The sequence below is a fragment of the Rhineura floridana genome, chromosome 8 (genome assembly GCF_030035675.1).
Source record: "Rhineura floridana isolate rRhiFlo1 chromosome 8, rRhiFlo1.hap2, whole genome shotgun sequence".
NCBI classification, from domain to species: domain Eukaryota; kingdom Metazoa; phylum Chordata; class Lepidosauria; order Squamata; family Rhineuridae; genus Rhineura; species Rhineura floridana.
The window spans coordinates 44,888,298-44,911,047 of NC_084487.1; the positions used below are offsets into that span (position 1 = coordinate 44,888,298).

The 22,750-nt window shown below is 42.7% G+C and overlaps 1 protein-coding gene across 3 annotated transcripts in view; it reads left to right on the top strand.

Annotated features, from left to right (window-relative positions):
- Positions 1-22,750, top strand: part of SYNGR1 (synaptogyrin 1) — a 229,589-nt gene that overhangs the window by 12,980 nt on the left and 193,859 nt on the right. The window contains exons 2-4 of one of the 3 annotated variants that reach the window (XM_061639186.1): positions 6,730-6,967; positions 15,287-15,432; positions 20,388-22,530. In XM_061639186.1, the coding sequence (XP_061495170.1) occupies positions 6,730-6,967; positions 15,287-15,432; positions 20,388-20,606 (603 nt within the window). In that variant the 3' untranslated portion in view covers positions 20,607-22,530. Of the gene's footprint in view, positions 1-6,729; positions 6,968-15,286; positions 15,433-18,484; positions 22,531-22,750 lie in introns of those variants that run through there. The other 2 variants (XM_061639187.1, XM_061639188.1) reach the window with 2 other exon arrangements.

Consider the following 22,750-nt stretch of genomic DNA (forward strand, 5'->3'; position numbering starts at 1 on the left):
CTTCGCTACTGAAAGAATTGCACTCGCTACCTATTAGCTACTGGGCTAAGTTCAAGGTTTTAGTTTTGGTGTATAAAGCCCTATACAGATTGGGACCAGGATACCTGAAAGACTGTCTTATTGCTTATATAGCTGGTCGATCACTGCGCTCTGCAGGTTAGGGCCTCCTGCAGATACCATCTTATCAGGAGGTCCGTTCTGCACAACATAGGAAACACCTTTTTAGAAAATGTTTTTTTTAAATGTTTTTAATAGTTGTGTTTTAATATATTTTGAAGTCTGTTTTTATGATGTTTTAAAGTGTTTTTAGGGCTTTTGTTTGCAGTCCTGGGTTCCTGCTGGGAGAAAGGGCGAGGTATAAATCAAATAAATAAATAAATGTTCCTTAGGGCTGACAAGCATAGAGGGCTCTCATATCTTTCAGAATGGCATGGAAAGAACAGATTCCTCTGTTGTCTCCTTTTCCATCTTAGTGCTGGAGTGATATGAGAAGTCTTGACTGTTAGGAAATTTCACTTCTGTTTAACCTTTAAAGATACTTGGGATCTGGACCTTGCCTTGCTTGTTTCTTCCTTGCTTTAACTCTTTTCCCAGGATAGGAGTCAAAAGTGTGACAAGTTTTGGTTAATCCAGCCCTCACCAACCAGGTGCCCTCCAGATGTTTCAGACTACAAGGCCCATCATCAGCTCACCTGTGCTAGCTGGAGCGGATGGGGATTTTAATCCAAAACATCTGGAGGACGCCAGGTTGCCGAAGGCTGAGCTGAAGCAAAGCCACTCTTTTTGTAAACCTAGCTGTAGATTGGGCCTTTGAGAGGCTACTGCAGTGGATTCCAGCCATAGTTCCTGCTGAGGAGTCTACAAGGAAACAGAATTAATGGCTGTGTGTTTGCTTCATTGGTGCTGATCTCTTCTAGGAGGAGGTAAAACAGTTAATATTATGGGGTCAGCAGTTAAGCTGGGGGGAGTGGGCAGGGGATAGGGGCCGAGGGCCACAAAAGTTCACTTCCTTATTGTGTGCTGCTGTTTGCAGGTGATGACATTTCTTTTACTATTAGGGGAGTACAAGAGAGGTGTTTACATATTTCTGCAGTAACTCGTTGTCTTAAAGAGTAACAGTTCTGATTTAAGAAATGACATTTGTATCAACCTTCCATTTCTCCTGGCTGCTCCACACAGGAGCAATGATTGCTCCACATGGTGGTACAGCTGATGTTAGACTCTGGACTTAATGGTCGCGCTGGGGGCGGAGAGGGGGAACGCTTTCAGTGTCAATGTGTATTACTTGACTGACTGCAAAATGTTGCCAGCGAATCCAGCTGTATTTGTGGCTCCTCCTGCTGATTGCCCCACCCCAAAGTCGTGCCTTGATGCCTCCACCCCGATATTTCCTGCAGCAGTTGCATTGCTTGGAAGGATGTCATATATACTTCTGGAAACTTTGGCCCAATCATGTTGCCCAAATGCATGTACCCCACAAGTCACGTGCTTACCGCAGGTAATAATCAGTATTTCCAGAAGCAACTGTAATGCAGTGAACTGGCCAGTGTGCTTTGCTGATCCAGTTTCTTGGCAATCATGTTTAGTTCTGCCACCAGGCAAGCCTCAGAGGGTGTAATACTGAATCCTCTTAACTTCAAAGTCCATATGGCACATATGCTGCCCTGGGCTCCTGCTGGGAGGAAGGGCGGGATATAAATCAAATAACAAATAAAATGAATAAATTCTAGATGGAGGAAGCATAGACATTTCTGAATAGCATAGCTTGGGTCTGTTCTGCTTACTTCTTCTAAAAATATCTACCCAGCACGTAATAGCATGGAGGAAATCTCAAGAGTAGAATTGGGTCTGGAATCTGACCTCACCTCCTGTCTCACACAGATTATTCCAGGCTGTGGCTCAGGTGTATTATCAGGGAAGTGTGTATGAAGCTTTTGCTGGTGCATGCAATTGATCCAGCAGCAATCTTCTGACAGAAATAAAAGCATTCATTTTTTTTGATGTGGTGGTGTATGCCTTTGAGGTCCCTTCTGACTCTGTGGTTCTATATGTTGCTAGGGGGTGGCCCAAACCACAGGCCTTCTGTGGTAGGCACTAGACTTCCTGTCCCTTCCCAACCTGTTAAAAAAAATTTTTTTGTTACTTATAGAGTGCACTGTTAGTGAGACCCTAGCTACCCACCATTTTAATTTCGCAGAGGCATCTATACATATAAATTAGCATATGTAAATGTTGTGCAAAATCTAGGTTCTGGCCCTGTGCCCCATGTCCTTTTAAGTACCTAGCAGTGCCCCTGATTCTAATAAATGTATGTCTGTTTATAGAACAGCAGAACTGCTATCGAACACTTTTACCACTCTTAGAATATTACATCTGTCTTCACTTGCTTCATGGCTACTCTTTGAGTCTGAAATCTGGTTTTCAAGAGATCTGCTAAGCAAGAGTATCATCCAGAAGTGTTTTACACCTTAATTTTTTTTAACATTTTCAGTGGATAAGGATATTTTAACCATGGAATGTTAAATATATATGTATTCTTGAATATATTACTTTATATTTATAGTTAGCCCAGCCTGAGGAATCAGGTTAGAAATTCAAACAGCAGTAATATTATAATGTTAATTTTTTAAATGCAGTAATACATGAGAATACACACAGGAAGAAATTAGCTAGTTTCTGGCTCTCTAGAGGTACCTACATCTTGCAACTCTAATTGGTTGAATAAAAATAAAATGGGAGTTCGATAATCTGTAGCTAGCAGCTTGCTCAATTTTCTTCATGTGAACTTGGAAGCATTTCTTTATATATATATTTGGCATGGCAAGTAGTCCTGCAAATGCAAGAAAAGCTTTTGTTTTGTTCTGTCTGAGATAGATTTGATTATAAATCCAGTGAGGAATATTATATAACAACAATTTCCTTTTTATAACTGAATTTTAAAAAAAAGTGAGTGAGAGAGGTGGTGTAGCAGCCTTGTATAGAGCAATGGGGAATCATGGTGAGTTAAGGGCTAGAAGCAAAGAGAGGCATGCATAGGCCAACCAGAACAAGATGGGCATCTTCAAACGTTAAGCAGTAAAGATGGTGAGACAGAATGACAGTGTTCTTCCTATGGTGTTCAATGAACATTAATAGGCTGAGTTGCAGAGGCATCACATGATACTCAGGAGGGCTTAATAGGCTGCTGGAAATGGTTATCATGCTGCAAGCATCACATGGTACTCAGGAGGTTCATCTACGCTAACTGCTCAGTTTACTGTGCAGTGCTGGGGCCAGAAGGGGGAAGATCACACATTGGCAGTCCTTGATTTCTGAATTTTGACTATGTGAAGAAAATATCTAGTGAAGATTTGCAAATCAGATGAGGTCTGGGAAAGAATCGCAGCTTTGGTGTTACTATGGGAGAGATTAAAAATGTTAAATAATTTTTAACCTTTCTCAGTAGTGTCCTTTCTTTGCCCCCATTACTCTTGCAGCCTCTTGGAAAATACTTTGCATATCAATATGTCTCCCCAGTGGCATCTGGTGGCTCCACTTCCACTGCTTGAAGGTTCAGACTAAAACCTGGAGCAGATTCCACTGCCCCACTGACACGGAGGCAATATGTGGCTGTGTCTCCCTAAAGCTAATGTTATATGAAGTGTGTGTTTTTCCAGACTCCTCTCCTGGTCAGGTGTGTGTGTGTGGCATGTGCACAAAAGGTTTTTGTTTTGGTTTGGATTTTTGCATGTATGTTGATTGGGTCAGGAGGTAGAGAGCCAATTTGTTCTACTCCCGATCAATAACTAGAATATTTTTTTGGTTATGATTATGTGGCCAGATCATTTTACACTGTTCAAAAACTAGACAGGGTTGATCTTGCCATAAAGCAATGCAAAACAGTTACTTCAGGCAGCCATCTTCAAGGAGAGCAAAATTTTCCTGCCTCCTCCAGTCTCCACCTTTGTATGTTTATATGAAAAGAAAACTACAGCCCACAGTAGAGCGGAACCATTTTAGCTTCTTAGTCCAGGTGAGAAAATGTCAAGGCACTGAGTGGAAGAACTACTATCAGTGCTTAATTTTGCCACGAGTTCCCAAGAATTGGACCTTAGAATCTTTGAGAGGTCTAGTCTGGGTACTGGGAACAGGTTCTCCCCAGAAAAACAGGTTTACCTGGGATTGTTTCCTTCTACACTTTAAAGGTGTAAGATTTATTTATTTATTTAAAATATTTCTATCCTGCCCTTCTACCCTACAATAGGGCACTCAGGGCAGCTCACAATAAATTCAGACACAATAAAATCACAAAAACATTAAAACAGATAAAAATACATAAAATGCAATTCAGAAATATAGGGGAGTGATATTAAAAGGGACTAAAGAGGTAAAAACTAAAAAAGAGGAGGGGGAAAATAAAATCAGTTACAGGCTCTACCTTCAGTCCCTACCAAAGGCTCTCTGGAACAAGATGATTTTCAGAAGTCTCCAGAAAACCATCAGGGAGAGAGCAGAGTGTGCTTCTTGGGGTAGGGTATTCCAGAGCTTGGGGGCCATGGTTGAAAAGGCTCTCTCCTGCGTCCCTATCAGTCTGACATCTTTTATTCCAGGCACACAGAGGAGGCCAGAGGCAGCCAATCTTAAATCATGGGCAGGTACATATGGGCATAAGCAGTCCCTCAGGTACATTGATCCAAGGCCGTTTAGGGCTTTAAAGGTCAGAACCAGCGCTTTGAATTGGGCCCGGAAACAAACTGGGAGCCAGAGGAGTCGATAAAGCACAGGAGTGATATGATCCCTGCACCGCAATCCAGTTAACATTCTGGCTGCCGCATTTTGAACCAACTGCAATTTCCAAATTGTTTTCAAAGGCAGCCCCATGTAGAATGTGCTAGAGTAATCAAGCTTCAATGTTACCAGTCCATGTGTCACTGTGGCAAGGTCAACTGTTTCCAGGAATGGACACAGCTGGTAGACTAGTTTGAGTTGGCCAAAAGCACCCCTGGCTACCACATCCACCTGATATTCAAGCAGCAGGGCAGGATCCAGGAGTACTCCCAAACTGCGGATCTGCTGTTTTAGGGGGAGTGTGACCTCATGCAGAACAGGTTGCAGCCCTATACCTGGCACAGTTTTGCCCTTGCTATTGGAGGTCACTGATTCATAGGGTCGCCATATGTCATAATCAACTTGAAGGCATATAACAAAAGTAACACTTCCATCTTGTCTCAATTAAGTTTCAGTTTGTTAGCCCACATCCAGCCCTTCACAGCCTCGAGGCACTAGTTCAGGATGAACGCTCCCTCCCTGCAATCAGGAGGTAGGGAGAAATAGAGGTGTGTATTATCAGCATATTGATGACACTGGACTCCAAATCTCTGGATCACCTCTCCCAGCAGTTTCATATAGATGTTGAAAGAGCATGGGAGACAAAATGGAACCCTGTGGGACCCCATAGCCTGGTGGCCAGGGGGTCGAGTAGTAGTCTCCCAGCATCACTTTCTGGGACCTGTCTGTCAGGTAGGACCAGAGCCACCATAAAACGGTGGTCCCTAATCCCATCCCAGTTAGACGGCCCAGAAGGATACCATGATCGATGGAAAGGAAAGCTGCTGAGAGGTCCAGCACCACCACCAGGGATGCACTCCCCCTGATGCCCAGCGTAGGTCATCAAGCAGGGCAAACAAGGCAGTCTCTGTCCCATGGCCTGGCCTGAAGCCTGATAGAAAAGGGTCTAGATACCATATTTGTTTCCATAGAGCAAGGATGGGTAAACCTGTAGCCCTCCATGTGTTGAACTCCCATCATCCTTAGTTAGAACATAAGAGCCTGCTGGATCAAGTCACAGACCCATTTAGTCCAGCACTCTGTTGTCCCAGTGGCCAACCAGATGCCCTTGGGAAGCCAAGAGCCAGGGAAGATTAGCATGGACAATGATCAGTGATGACTGGAGTTGGGAGTCCAGCAACACCTGGAGGGCCACAGGCTACCCAGCTCTGCAACCATTTATTTTAATAATCAGAAGGGTTGCTGATGAATGGAGAATAAACCAAAAGCACCATTAAATTTGTGAATGGGGAGTAGAGAGCTGTAGCAGTAGCAATAGTAGTATAATATTTGGATAGACAAATGAAAGTAGGTGGTGGCAGGAGTACTGAGATAACAGATGAGAAAACAGATTGCAGAGGTGGTAGGTGGAAGACTGAGTGGGTGGCTGAATCATGGTGGTAGTTCTGGGTTACTTGGAAATAACACTATTTTTGTCCTCGGGCGTGATTCAGCCAGTTTAGTTCCCAACTGTGATTGAAAGCAAAGTGGGGCTGTTTAGATCTGGGGAGCTTCTAAAATGCTGCATTAAAACACCTGGGGCACAATCCAGCCATGCCACAGTACATTTAGGCCTTAGGTAGTCTTAACTCTAGGCTTATCTTTGCCTAGCCTTTCCCTGACTCATCAGATTGGACCCTGCTTTATGTGTTTGAATCCTCTGAATTCCTGTTTTATGTTGGTGTTTTATTGGTTTTAGGCTGTATTTTTGTTTTAATGATACTGTTTGTTTTTATATTGTACACTGCTTACAGATTTTTAAAATAATTTGCAGTTTATAAATGCTTTTACATAAAAAATAAACTCTTTCATTGAAATGAATGGGTTCTTTTTTTAAAGTGCTTATGCCTGACTCGACTCCCCTGGTGCAGATTTGATGTATATAGACTGAATCCTCTTCTTATCTCATCTTCCTGTATCTAGCTTTTCTCCATTGTTGTATTTGGCGGCATTGTGAACGAAGGCTACATCAACCGGTCAGATGAAAAGGAAGAGTACTGCATCTTCAATCGCAACCAGAATGCCTGCAACTATGGCATCACAGTGGGAGTCCTTTCCTTCCTCAGCTGCCTTCTTTACCTGGCTCTAGATGTCTACTTTCCACAGATCAGCAGTGTCAAGGACCGCAAGAAAGCTGTGCTCTCTGATATTGGTGTTTCTGGTGAGCATTCCAGTGGATCAGTACTACATGGATTTCTATAGGGAGGATGCTTTTAGTTTTTGTGTGAATGAGGCTGCAATCCTATGCACGCTTACTGGGAGTGTGTTCCATTGTCCACAGAGAGACTTGCCACTTACTAATCATGCACAGGATTGGGCTGCACAGAGGTCTGCGTTATTCCATAAAAGTAATTGATAAGCCATTGCAGTTGGAAATGCCTCTTTCTCTGCTTTCCCACCATCATCTTCATTTCCCTTTTTTCCTAGTTGCTCTTTGATGTCCCACCACTTTCCGTCCACTTACAGATTTTTTAAATTGCCCCCATTTAGATGGTAATGTGTATTACTTCACTTGGTTCAAAGTGGAGCCAAGCTTGCTGCATTTGGGGATCCTCCTGCTTATTCTGTGTAGAGGGTCTCTGGGCTTCTGCCCTAAAGTCCTTCCCTGATGGGACAGCTGTCCATGGAAGGACACATGCTTTGCATGTAGAAGGTTCAGTCCCCAGTACCTCCAGCTAAAGATATTTTACTCAGCTGCTGTCGGTTGGAGCAGGCAACATGGGGCTAGATGGAGGTGGACTAATGGTCTAACTCAGTATAAAACTGCTTCATCCATTCCTGTTTCTTTACTTCTTTCCTATTTTATCATTTCTCTGAAAGGCAATTGCTTCATATCCCAGCTGACCTTTCTTCACATAAGTCACTTGGTTTGCATTGTAACTTCTCCCATCCTCTAGGACCAGGATCAATATCTGTGCACATCCCTGGAACATACTTGCATAAATTAAACCAGTGTTGATCAGGAACTGGAATAACTTCATAATATTAGTTCACACTGCACTACGTTAATTGGACACAAGACTGTGTTAGACTCCGTAAATATCCCAAGCAAAGCTGTTCAATTGTTTGCAACACACACATATCAAGAATCCACTAGTAATCTAAAAGAACTTCCCCTGAGTATCTTCTCTTCCGAAAACCACTGTTGGAATGTTGAAGATGAGAAAAAAATAATAATTTCATTGTGATGTCACCAGTTTTACCCAATTAGTAGCCAAAATTAATCCAAAAAGTTGTCCATGGTTGACCATCCTTATGTAAGCAGGAATTCACAAATAATTCCTGCAGAGAAAGGAATGATCTAATCCTATGTAGAACCCATGGCTCTCCAAATGTTGTTGGATTACAACTCCCATCAGCGCCGAGAACATACTCAGTGGTCGGTATTCATGAGAGTTGTACTCTAGCTTATCATCTGGAGGTTCACAGGTTCCCTACTTACTTACTTACTCTTACTCCAGAATGCAGAGGTATTTTAGCTCTGCAGATAAGGTGTGTTCTGACCCTTCTAATATCTTGGTTCCATTGCGTTATTTGCAATATTATGGGAAGAACTCACTGATTCCAAAGTTTTAGAGAAGCTCATTTCTGCACTGTTGTCGCTTTCAGAGCTTCATATTTCCAAGAACAATTTAATGATTAGCCCTTGTTATTTCAGATGCTCGTAAAGCAATTAATTCTCTATAGCAGGCTTTCTTTTGGGCAAGAGTTCAGAAATCCAAGGCCGACTTTGGTAAACTTGATTGTATGTGCATGCTGAAATCCTATTGATTAAAAGTCAAGCCTCAATTGACCTGCAAGAGAATTCTATGTTAGTTTTGGAGCCTTTTCTGTTACAAATAAAAATAACTTGAAAGGTTTTGCCATTTATCCCCCTCCCCCCAACCTTTGTTAGAATGTTGTATTTTGTGTGAGAGCTCTTGGACAAAATCGGAAATGAGAATGGCAGCTTTCCTAATATTTTAAGTGTAGAATTATGATATGCTAGGTTGCAGAACTAGTCTTTCTACCTAATTGCTGATTAACGTTTCAGCTAAAATAGATATGAATCCAAAGTCAATTTCAAATACACCAAATTAGAAAGCTTTTGCAACCAGCTGCGGCCTGTATACTTTCTGGGGCTTCGAAGGATCCTGGTCCATCTTCTGACCCTCATAGCAAGTCTCAAGTTATTTTCTGCTTCTTGTGAACCAAATTAAAATTGGAGTGCAATTGGGGGGGGGGGGCACCGAGGCAATAGTCAGCCTGGAACTGTGACATCAGTTCTTCTCTCAGCACAGGGAACGTTCTGCCAGAGCAATAGTAGGAGCCTTGGAGTGGAACAGAAAACCACTGCAAGTTTTTAGAGCTATAGCAGCTTATGCACTTCTAATATTTTCAGCTGGACACTTGTGGAAATGAAAATGCTTGTGCTCATACCACATCATTTTTGTATGCCTGGCTTCTCTCTCTCCCTCCCTCTCTCTCTCCCCCCCCCCAAAAAATAATTCATTCGGAGCTTCGTTTTGATGCTTTTCTCCAGTTCTCCGTTCATCTGGAGTATCAGTCACACAAATGGACTGGTGAATCTGACAGCATGGCCAATGCTTATTGGATTGGGGTTGACCCTACAACTCCTCCCTTCTGGCCATGCATTGTAGAAGAAGAAAATTGGTATTGATGGGCATGTTACCTTTCAGAGAAACCAGCCTGCCATTACTGATATTCTGCTCCTGACAAAGTTCCAGGAAGCCACAGGGTTTCCTGAAACGCAGTTTGAAAACCACAGCAAAAGCTTCTCCACCTCAAGCCATCAGCTCTGAACAGAAAGCTGGTTTAAAACATAAAACAAGATGGGTCAGACAGTCTCATGTCAAGAGGTGGGTGGAATCCCATGAAACACAAGGAAAATGTGGGTTAAAAATTAAAAAAGAAATGTTCATATAAAAAGAAAGAAGTAAATAAAGTCATAGCAGAGAAAGTGATTATATTTTTTTACCTTGGACTTAATCCTGGTCTTTGACAGTTGACATATTTTTAGCATCCACACCATTCTTTGGATGTACGTTGTTTTAACCAATTTTAATATTGTATTATTTTGTTGTAAACCACCCTGGGACCTTATGATGAAGGACAGGTAAGAAATCCTATAATAAATTATATGAAGCAGAAACACTGCTACAGCCTTTCTCAACCTGGTGCTCTCTGTGTGTTAGTGCACTACAACTCCTGTCATCACTGACCATGCTGGCTGAAGCCCATGAAAGTTGGAATCTAACAACATCTGGAGGGCACTGGATTAGGCAAGTCTATACTACTGTACAAAATACTTCCCTGGTCTATAAAGGTTCCTAAATCCAGAGCATGTTTTATCTTAAATTGCAAAATTGGGGGGGGAATCTGGTTGTCATCTAGCAGCAAAATCCTTGTGTCTCTCTCGGAGTCGCTGAGACTTTTTGCACACACTATCCTGTCAAATGTTTACTCTCTCTTTTTGAAGGGTAAACAAGCTTTCCATTGCCCATAGTCCATTTGGTTTTCCACTACCATTAAACACCTGCTTTTAGACAAAAAAGGTGATGACCAAACCCATTCTTCTTGATCCTGCTAGAAGAAGTCGCATTCCATTACATAACTTAAGCAAGCTGAGGGTTACTCTTCAAGTGCCCAGTCAGCATTTTTTGATGTCTGTTGTTCTTCTGGTAGTTCCCAGTCAGTTATGATTAATATCTGTTCACAGATTTTACCGTCTTGCTTAAATGTAATGTCTTTTCAACAAAGAATCTTAAATTAGATAGTTCACTTCAGGGAATCTTGATCAGACTTGTAAGTACTTATTATTTATTACATTTTTATTTTGCCCTTCTTCCAAGGAGCTCAGGACCCCCTCTATCATCTTTACAACAACTCTGTGAAGTAGGCTAGGCTGAGAGATGGTGGCTGCCCTAAGAAACTCTGAAAGTTGTGTAGAAGACAAAGAAGATGGTGATGATGGTTTACCCACCATTCACCCTGCGGTCCCAGGGCAGCTTACAACAATTTAAAACTCATCCTTAGAAACAATTTAAAACAACTTCTAATAACAAAAATCACAGGGAATGGAACTTGGGTTGAGAGCCATTGTGGTGTAGACTCCCAAGACTTTTGCCACTTAACTACACTGGCTGAAGTTGGTCACCTAAAAATTGGCAGAGACTAAGATTTGCCTGTAGGCAGCCAGGTAGGAGGGCTTGTGTAACATAGAAGAAATTTTCTGTCTTTCTTTTATGACTGGCTAGATGTATCAGCAATTGCCACCTGGAAATATTTGAGATATTTGAGCAACTGGGATAACCAATTTAGCATTTTTTGAAAGATCAAAACAGTGGTTTTTGGAGTTAAACTCTACTGAATTCTAAAAACATTTTGAAATACTTGCAATTCATAGATTGTAGATATACTCCACTTAGAATTAGCTCTGTCGCACCCTTTGCCAACCTGATGTTTGGACTACATCTCCCATCAGCCTCAGCCAGTACATGTGAAGGTGAAAGCTGCTCTGTATTGTAGTCCATAGCACTTAGTCCGTTAGGCAACCAAGTTTGCATATCATTGAGCACCAGTCATCAACTTAGAATTGCTGATCACTGAAATGCATTTGTTCTAGGGATGCTACTTTCCATCAAGATTAGGCTTCTGTAGGAACTGGATCTCAGCTTTGCTCCTCCCCATTTTAATTCTTGCTTTTTTTCTTGTCCTTTCTAGTTGGGACAGCTAGCTTCTAAGAATATATACCCCCAAATCCACAGACAATTTAAAAAAAGTCATTCTTTGAGTCGCACATTTTAATTTTCTTTTGTTTTAAATCAAGTGTTTCATCTGCTCTTCATACTTGTAGTTGAGAATTTGAACCCATGATCAGAGAAGATACCATTTTTTAAAAAGCAGAAAGCAAAGAAAGGGAACCAAAGTCAACTTGATGCATTCTTATGAATGTGAGAAGAGAGAAGGATCACCAGATGTTATCTGTTAATACCTCCAGTTATTTAGAAAAACACACACACCAGACATAGGTTTTCCAAGAAACCAGAAGGAGCTTGGCATCTTTCCCAGATATGATAATATGTATTTTACCTTCTCATATGATATTCTTATACACAGGATGGATATATAAAAAACACCTGAGCCTCTGTATAGGATGGTGCTTTCACAGAAATGAATCAAAAGTACTGGCAGGTCACATGCATTCTCTTTAATTAATAGTGCAAACTGTATCTCTTATTGTCCTTCAAGGAAATCATCCTCTGACTCTTAAAACAGCCTCTTCATTCAATAAACTTGAGTCTAGATGGACTCCCTAAAGTGCAAATTCTAGACTCAGCTCTCCTACAGTTAATGGTGTCAGCATAGACCAGAACAGCATGAGAAGGACGTTGGCTCAGTGTTCGTTCATTTTTCTCTTGATTTTTTAAATTGCAAGCTTATCCGGGGAGAGATTTTTTCCTCTTCAGCAAATTCTGTAGTGCAGCTAGCTAGCATACAGCCAAGAGGAAGACTATATTAGTAAGGGGCATTAAGATTCAGTGATGGGTAATAGATAGAAGCACATTTTAAAGTTAACAGTCTAATCCTCCTAGCCATCATTACTCAGATGATGTAAGTCCCACTGTTTTCATTCAACTTCCAAGTTATTATGCTTGCTTGAGAGCTACTGTAGTTATACACATGGAGGTTTCCAGTTTAAATATGGCCTCTGCTAGTCATGTCCACTGATTTCACTGGCCCTACTCTGAGTATGTCTTAGTTGGATACAACCTCTCAAGAACTATACAAATACTGAATTATTATGCTTTGAACTTCAGGTTGAATGCAATATAGATGGGCAAGCATCCTGGTTTGTAGCTATCTATATCTGCTGGTTGAGGGTAACACTTCATAAATCTCATCAAGTGGGTGTCTCTAGTTCACAGAAGTTCATGCCACAATGAAACTGACATGGCTACCATTCTGAAAGCATCTTGCTCCACCTGAGCTGCCTTATATATGCTTATGACAAGGGACTTTTACCTTGCTTCACTCTTCCTACATGTTTTAGAAAGGTGTGAGTTTCAAAAGTATTCCCATGTCTGCTTAAAATGCAAAATGGGAAGTAGCCTCAGAAAAAAGGTAGATTACCAAATCTGGAGCTGATTTTGATGAAGAGCAGCATAAAAGTATTTCAGCTTGATCAGTCAGCCTCGTAAATAACTTTACAAAAGTTACTTACTGCTCAAAGGCTTAGTAGCCTTTGTTTCAATGCTGAAAACTATGCTGCATGCTGCATTTTCATTCTACCCCCCCCTGGAAATGCAGGCTACTAGTCTCTTAGCAGTCGACTGAAACAGAGACCTTCTAGCAAGGGTACAGGTGAAGAGGGATTTGAACTGTCCATCCTTCCTTCACCAGCCCCCTGTGTTTCCATGCTGGTCGTAGAGGAAGGGGCCTGGCTTCTTCTGCAATTATCATGCAAACCAAGCATGCTGGTTGAAGAGCAACAGAGCTATCTGTCTCTCCTCTACCAGCCTGCTAACTTTCCCGCATGGAATCCCATGTACTTGCCTCTACTATGTTTAATGGTGAGTTGTTAAATACAACTGAAATTTATTTATTTATTTATTTTATTTTATTTATAGACCGCCCATAGCGAATAGCTCTCTGGGCGGTGAACAGCAGAGTTAAAATACAGCTGAAAAAATGTGGACACTAATTGCTGATCCAGACGACTGCAAAATGTGTGACACGCCCGCTATGTGTGTTCATTATTTTTCGGTCATCCAAATGACGTCTGGCGCTGCTATGCATTTTCGCGGGTTAAATCCACTCCTTGCAATACCGGCAAAAATGTGATTTGCTGTTTAAAATCAGGAATCATCCTCTGTGCCTTCAGGAGATAGGATGCAATACCGCAGACTTTACAGCTGATGGGTGGTTTTTGGGCATTTCCCCTTGCCCCTTCTCATTCCAGTCAATCACGTATCTGCACTTTTGCGCATGTGCGAGAATAAGCCCAGGAAAATTGAACCAATCAATGGTTGGGTGTTGGGGGGGGGGTCTGCAACTACTGCACAGATGGATTTTATTTTTTGCCAGCCTGCAAACTGGGCGGCCGCTCTGGGTGAGATCTGCAATGCACAGCAAGCGAGAAAGGCGGGGTTGTCGGTTTCAGCCTGCCTCCAGAAAGCTTTGTCAATTTCATTGTACTTGCTGGGGTTTTTGCTTCAAATCAGAAAAGCATACATTCCTTTAAGTGTAATATCCCAAATGCAAACAAGAAAAGGGCTTCTGGTCAGTTTCAAGCCTGCTCCCAAAGCTTTGTCAATTTCATTCTCCCTGGGAAGGAAAGGGAGAAGGAGGGGGGGTGACACCTTTCTTGCTTTTATGGAGAAATAAGTGCAATTGCCAGTGTGTGTATCTCCTTAAATATCAATAAAGGCAGAAAAGCATACATTCATTTAAGCATAATATCGCAAATACAAACAAGGCAGGTGTGAAACCAACCAGCAGCCTTTCCTTCCAAGGTGAGAACTCCTTTACAGCCATATTGTGCTTCGTTGCAAAGGGGGAGAGGAGCATACGTAATTTTTTTGCTGACCAATTGGTTGATAGGGGGAGGTTTTAGAGGCGGAGCTCGGAAAAAGCGAAAAGAATGTAGGGGTCTTACCGCTGTGTGTGTGGGTGCAAAAAAGCGTTTTTTTTTAATTGGGAAAGAGCGAACTAAAAGGCAAAGTGAGGACTATCAGATGACAAACCGAATATGGAAACCGTGGATTATCCCGCTCCGTTTGGATAAGCCACTCCTCACTTTCAGTTTCATTTTACTGCACATTCATGGATATCTGGATGATGCATTTTCCGCTTTAAGGCTGGAGACAGAAATAGCTTTTAAGGAAGTTGAAAGTAGTTTCAGAGAGATTACATTTCATATGGTGTACCCGCACATTTCTTTTGCTCTGGTGTTGCCTCTGATGAAACAGGTTTTGCAGGTTTTAGTATTTCAAAACCTATTTACCAAAGGAGGAAGTGGGATGAGTTTTACACACCACAGGCAGCCGTCACTCTTCTAAACTGCCTTCAACGTTCTGAAAAACATATTGGTTTAGATTTAGACTAAGTCATGCTTAGAGTAGATCCACTGAAATCAAGCAGACTTAACGAAGCCAATCCACTGTCAAACTCTTCATACACATGCCTATCATTCCATGTTTAATGTCCATGCACCAGACTGCACAATTGGACTTGTCCCAGTTTGCAAAGCTGAGATCCTGTAGAGCAACCTGGTGCCCTCCATATGTTTTGGACTACAACTCCCATCAGCCTCAGCCTGCCTGAGGCTGATGGGAGTTGTAGTCCAAAACATATGAAGGGCACCAGGTTGGTGAAGGCTGCTGTAGGGTAGAAGTTCCTGTGGAAATATGCCAAATACATACTTATGCGTACCTTGTTCTTTCCTCTTTCCCCTCCTCCTCCTGGTGACCTTTCTCAGGCTTGTGGTCCTTTCTCTGGTTTGTCAGTTTTTGTTTCTTGGCTGACCAATGGCGTGTATCAAAGAACGAAGACAACCCAATGAAGGAAGGTGCAGATGCAGCCCGAGCAGCCATCACATTTTCTTTTTTCTCCATATTTACCTGGGTAAGTAATGCAGCCCTGGAACTGGCTAGTAGCTATGAACATCATCTGTAAACTATCATGTTGTCTCAAACTTCCAGGCTTATTGAGATGCAATACAGCTCCCTCGTTGCAGGCTCCAGCTGCACCAAATAGAAAGTCACCTTGAGTCTAAATAATCATCAGTTGGACCACAGGAAAAATAATAAAGGTTTCACTGGCCAGATAATTAAGATGCTTGCATTTTTTGCATCTCTTTCAACCATAGCGTCCCTTATGAAACTAGCACAGCCACATATGAACCCTCAGCTAGAGATGTAGGTTACATATGCACCATATATTTAGCACACATGGCTCCCCCCCAAAATCCTAGGAACTGTAGTTTACGCCTCACAGAGCTACAACTCCCAGCACCCATGAAAACTATGGTTCCCAGAATTCTTTGGAGGAAAGCTATGTACTATAAATGTGCACTAAATGTATGGTGCAGATGTGACCTTAGGCATAAGCAGCTTGCCCGGTGGGTTCAGAGCCACTGTGTTAATGTCCCACCAAGTGGGTTGCTGTTGCTTACTCGGAGGGAGAGGGGAGAGGTGGTGGGTAGGTTGGTGCAGCGCAAACACACTGGCAGGAGCATCAGATTAGGTCCACCTGTGAGTTTGCACCACACAGGCCTGTCTGCTGCCTCATTGCTCTCACTTTGGTAAGCAACAGCGACCCACCTGCCAGGAAGATGGCGTAGTGGCTTCCCCCACCTGGTAAGCTGCTTCTGGGTGCCCGGGGGACCAGTTGTCCTTTATATCCATGTGATTTTGTAGACCTGCGAGGCGAAAATGTGAAGGCTGTGAAGGCATAGCAGGGCAAAACCCCACAATTATGGTCCTCCTTGTCTCAACTCTTGAGTGCCACCAATTCAATAGATCTGGAGCCACTGCCACTTGGCTACACATTTTCCCAAGCTTGAATGCTCTGAATCTGACCCTCCACAGCTTCATATTTCTTGTTTTCCTTCTAATGCAGCAAAGATGAAAAAAAGAAGTCCACATTCAATGCAGGCTGTGGCTTCTGCACCTACAGTAGTTGGTTAGAAAAGAAGCTCTGAATACATACAGTTTTAACAGCACCACAGCGCTAGGATGTGTCTCTAAATATTTCTTCCTCTACACCAGGGATGGGCAGAGTTCAGGCTTGTCAGATCTGTTTTGTTTTTTTATTAGAACTCCAGGATCTACCACCCAGATATATCACTAGAATTAGTGAGTACATTCCGAGCCTAGGAATTTGTTTTCAGTATCAGAACTTAACTGAGTCCCCAGTCTTTAGACAAACAAAGGCCACTCCTGGTTTCTTCATTTCAGCAGCCTGATTTAGGTGGGGGAAGTTGTGTTGTTGCAGCTATTGTTATTGCAGCTATTGTGAGTCAGAAATTTTGTTCATATACTGCATATCACTAGAGATCTACCAGTAGATTCCAAGCTACTTCTGTAGCCTAGCCCTAATGTATGCAACTATCACTTTGGAGATGCCCTTTGTATCATATGTGGCAATCTTCATTTCCCCATAGTCCTGTTTTTGTTTCTTTTTACTTACCTGTTGGCTGAGAAAGAATGACCTAATGATCAAATCCTGAATTGTTCTTTTCTCTTAATGAGCACCGTGTGGTTTTCTTTTACACTTCTCTTTTTAGTGGCATTTCTTTTTTTTAAAAAAACTACTTTTCGCTGGTGAATTTAACAAAGGATTAGCCTACTAAATTGGCCTACTATTTATTTACTTACCCTACTACGATTGGCCTACTAAATGATTGGCCTACTAATTGGACTACTAAATGATTGGCCATTTAGATTTGCCATTGGGGACTTCTTAAAAATCACCAAATCTGGTGATACCCTAACTGCTCTGATTAGGATTTTATTTATTTTGTTTGTCATTGCCCTCTAAAGTGCCAGAAGCAATGTGCGGTGAACACCAACTAGGGTTGCAATCTCTACTAATTGGGAAGGAATACCCATATGCATTTAAATTTAAAATTACCCATTGTCTGACTACAAAGCTGCTGGTTTACAAAAACAAACCACAACAGCAACTGTGTAGCATAAAAATCCTCCACATAGTTTAAAATGAAAATGATGATGGTGATTGTTGTTATTAAATTTATATCCTGGGAGGAAGGAGTCCAGACCCATCCTTCCACTTCAAGGGAACTGTAACCCTGCAAGGCTGCCACCTTTCCTAGAGAAGATGTGTACATGAAATTTATGCACTTCTAAAATACCCCATTGGGAGATGGAACACCTCCCCACCTCTGTGTGTGTGGCCGTGCACACGAGATCTCACACTCACTCACACACACATACACACAGAGAGAGTCTGAGACAGACAAACCCAGTTTTCCCATTTAAAACGGTCTCAGTGTCCGCAATATATATCTTTAACATATGATGTATACTGTCAAGAAGATTTCTCGTTTTAGCAACTATAGTTGATTTATACTTTTATTTTTGTTTATTTCCTTACACTTATATCCCTCCTTTCTTCTGCCATGGAATCCAAGGAGGTGTAGCTATGATTCCCAGGTAGCCTCCTTTCCAGGCACTGACCCAGACCTGTTTAGCTTCAGCAAAGTGGTGGTCCCATGTGCCTTCAGATGACACCTTGGAACCAGTACCCAGCAGGGCATCTTTGGCATTCGAAACACACTTCCTCTTTGCTGCCAAGGCTGTTCACCCTCTCCTCGTTCTCCTGCCCAAATGTTTTTGGCTCTCTTGAATGCAGCTTACTACATTTTTTAATAACTGGCTTCTAAACTATGGCTTACATTGGGTCCTTTTTGGGCAGAGCAGAGCCCAATGCCTCTTAAACGTGGAAGGAGTTTGCTGTTATGCGGCAGGGGCATTTTGTAAAAAGAGGAGGCCCTCCAAAAACATCCCAGCCCTCTCCTCTGCCACATGGACCCTGGGCACCCTTTTCCTTTTATTCCGTTGGAACCCTTATTTCAGTCAAAGTGCCTTGTTTATGTTCCTTTACCGACTCTCTACTCTAACTCTCCCTGTTCCATCCTGTTCTCTCCCTACAGGGCTTCCTGACATTTCTGGCTTCTCGGAGACTTGGAGAAATTACCTTTCAGGAAGAATACAGCACCCTGTTCCCTAGCTCTTCACCTGTGCTCCCCTAATCTCATTTCCCATAAAAAAAATGGGCAAATCAGGAAGGAAATGTTTGGAGTGAAAGTATTTCCAGCTCTTGAGCTCAGGGGCAGAAAGCAAGATAAGAAAGAAAGAGGACTAAAAGATTAGCGATTTGTGCGGCCAATGTGGTGAAGAGAAAGGGAACACCAGCATTCCATGGAATTGCAGAGGGCTTTTCCTATCCTCTAGCTCTAAATACTTGAAAAGAGAATAGTGTACTGTTCAGAGTCTCCTCTTTTGGCTGTTCAGCCGTCTGTGCCATGCCTTTCCCCACAAAACTGCCAAAGAACACCAATGTTCCTTTCTCTTGGCCTCGATCCAATTTTAATGTTTAATCACAATAGGTCATGTGTTCTACTTCTGCTCATCCTTGTGTCCTTTTGGCTTCCTCTTTCCCTGGCACCATCCACAAGCTGACTATAGCCACATCCACACCTTACATTTAAAGCAGTATTATTCCACTTTAATAGTCATGGCTTCCCCTCCCCAACCAAAGCATCCTGGGAAATGTAGTTTGTTAAAGGTGCTGAGAGTTGTTAGAAGACCCCTATTCCCCTCACAGAGCTTCAATTCTCAGAGTCCCTTGGGAAGAGGAATTGGCTGTTAAACTACTCTGGGAATCGTAAGTCTGTGAGGGGAATAGGGATCTCCTAACAACACTCAGCACCCGTAACAAACTACACTTCCGAAGATTGGCGAGGGGGGGGAAGTCATGTTTAAAGTAATATAATGCTGCTTTAAATGCTTAGCGCAGATGTGGTCTCAGTCAGGGCAGCTGAAAAACCACGATCCCTGAGCCTCCCTCTCATTTTGCCCAAACAGCATTGTACAAACCAAGGTTTACCAATGGGGCTAGGCCTCTTTACCGCTGCTGTGTGTGTGTGTGTGCGTGTGTGTGTGTGAGTGAGTGAGAGAGAGAGAGAGAAATGTCAGTCTACCCTGTCTCCCTAATCCGTAGTCACTTAGAGCTACTAAAGGCTTGCTTGGATGCACAGGACAAGTCCTTACAAAAACTGGCTATCTTTTTTTTTCAGTCCGCTGTCATCTCCATGGTAATGCTGGCTACACAGCCCTGTGTTGATCCTGCCAGCCATGTGAATTAGCAAGAAACTGACCCAGGCTGAAGCCTTCAGCAAACCTGGGTTGTGGGGCTTGAATGCACTGAATGAGCACACCCAATCTCATGTTCTGTATGGGAAATTGGAACATGCGCATATTGGCTGCCTTGCTTCTGCTGACTTTTTCTCATGACAGTGAAGTCCAATTGGTTGTACAGGTGGGCCCGGCTTATATGGCAGGTTCCATTCCGGACCCCCGCCGTAAAGCAGAAATCGCCATAAAGCGGAACCCCATTGAGAATAATGGGGCGCGTCGTGTGAAAATGACGCCAAAATGCCGCAAAAGCAGCTTTAAAATGGGGAATGAAAGCCGCCGCATTAGCGGAACGCCGGTAAGCAAAGCGCCGGTAAGCGGGGCCCTACTGTAGAACCAAACCTCCACAAAAATGGCTCCCTCTGAAATGAGTGATCCCCTTGCTCTCTCAGTGGCTTCTTTCCTGAACATGTACTCTCTGTAGGGTGTGCCAAATCTTCCTGCTGTTTGCAGTGTATTTGGATTTTAACTTGCTAATACCAGTATGTCTCATGCACTAATGTTATGTCCTGTGCACTAACCATTACTAATCCGGCTTCTGTTTGTTTCTCCTTGGTATTTTCTCTTTCTCCCCCTCCATGCCTCTTTCCTTCCTATTTTCCAACACCTCTTCCCACACTGCCGCACCCTCCCTTAAAGGTGGGCCAGTCATTTCTGGCATTCCAGCGATACCAGCTTGGAGCCGATTCCGCCCTCTTCTCCCAGGACTACACAGACCCGAGCCAGGAGGCTGGCATGCCTTATACACCCTATACAAACGAAGATGACACTACAGATAGCCTGGGGACGTATCAACAGGCCCCTTCAGCAGATGCTTTTGATGCAGAGACACAGGGGTACCAAACACAGGACTACTAAGAGCCGGTGGAGCCCTTACCCCCCCTTCCCCTCTGCCCGCTCCCCTCTGCCACCAACAAGCCAAGGTGCAAAACAAGTCGTGTGTGTACTGGAGCAAGCAAGTGGCTCTCAGCCACTCTCCAGCCTTCTAGGGTCTCTGTTTTTATTTCTTATTTTTTTAAACAGGACAAAAAGAGAAAAAAGAATCTCTGACACCTTTTCCCTCTTCCGAATTCTCCATCAAAACCAAATTGTTGATTGCAAAGTGCTTTACTGTCCATGTTGCAGCAAGAGTTCTTTCTCTCTTTGTATGGGGAGCTACTGCAGGCAGGAAATTTGGCTCATGCTTCTCTGTAGGGCGAAGAGGGAAAGGATTTCAGGATAGGGTCATGGAAAGCATGGTGGCTGGACAGGTGGGGAATGAGTGGGTGAGATGGTGTCAAAGGCTGACGTGTCTGTGCATGAGTGTGAGAACAGAACCTGGAGAGATGGATAGACCTGTGAGCATGCAGGCATGCAAGGGTGAGTGATACATAAACAGTGAGTGTTATAAATTATCTCAGATAGGATAGATGTGCACTTTAACTGAGATTATAAAGACCCACATCCAGTCCTGTTAGGGTTGAGAACACTGGGCTAAAAAGGGCATTGTTTAGCTAATTTTCATGAACAAGAGCTTGGAAAAGTTACTTTTTTGAACTACAAGTCCCATCAGCCAATCCAGTGGCCATGCTGGCTGGGGCTGATGGGAGTTGTAGTTTAAAAAAGTAACTTTTCCAAGCTCTATCATGCTAGGGTGTTTATATTGGGAGGGTGGGGTAGGAAGAGAAAGTGGCCACATGAGGCTTCATCTCAAGCATATATTGTGGTTGGGTGCTCACTCAGCTTGCAGTTTAGACAATGCGGTGCAGAGCCCAACTGCAGTCTGATCTTACGGCAGAAGTATTATGTGATTACTTCCCTAAGAGCAAAATGCAGGTAAAAGTTAATCCAGGTTGAAAAAGTACAGGGACATTGGTTGTATTTGTTTTGGATAGGAGGCAGGTCTTGGGTGAGGAACACTCCACAGCCACCTAACACACCATCTGATGAATTAAGTTTGTTTAATTTGTTGTTGTTTTTTAAAAAAACAAATGGAGAAGTGTTGAGCACAGCATGTGAGGAAATTTTCTGGCATAACCAAAACCCATAGGAACATGTAGATTTAAACCAAGAGAGGAAAGAGCTGATTTTTAAAATGAAATTACGAAGTGTGTCCCATTGGATTTTGGCTGGTGCATCCTTCAATGTGTTTCCTGTTCATGACTCACCATAGTGTTGGAGTACATGGAAGTGGGATCCCATCTCCAGGACAGAGGCTATTTATTCTCTCTTAGATTCAGATTCCCAGAAATAGATTGCCACAGGATTACATATTGCAGTGCAGAGTTCAGTTGGGAAAATAGCTTTATACTGCCACAATTGTTTGGAAAATCTGTTCTTGATAACTAGGCTTAGATTATTAGAAAGCTGGACACATCGGAACACTGGCAGAAATGGTTAAATGTGCCAAAATTCCCTGAAAATACTAACCCACCTTGACAGTGTAAATCAGACCTCAGTTGAACAGCATTACTGTGGCTACACTATAGCTCACTGGAGCATTCCCGCTTTCCCAAACTGCTTTTTGCTCTTGGTTTATAGGGAGTGTGTCCTCCTAAGTAATTAACATATGGGAAGGGGGGCAATAACTGAAATGATTCCCTAGGAATAAGCCACAATCACAGATTGATCCAATACATGTTTGCTTGGAAGTAAGCCCCAACCAGTTCAGTGGGGCTTCCTCATGAGAAAATGTGTCTATTGGACTACAGCTTAAATATGTTTTTGCACATACACATAAAATGAACTTCTAAAGAGAGGTGTGAGGATCAAAACCTGTCTGTAATAAATATTTATAGCATTATCTAATGGGGTCATGTTAAGATGTCAAATGATTTACTTTGTGTACAGTGTAACAGAAAAAAAATACTGTAGCCTTCCCCAATCTGGAATCCTCCAGAAGTTTGAACTACAAGTCCTATTGGCTCCAGCCAGCATGGCCAATGATCAGGAGCATCAAGAGTTATATTCCAAAACATCTGCAGGACACCGGGCTGGAGAAGGCTGTTTTACTGCATGTCAGC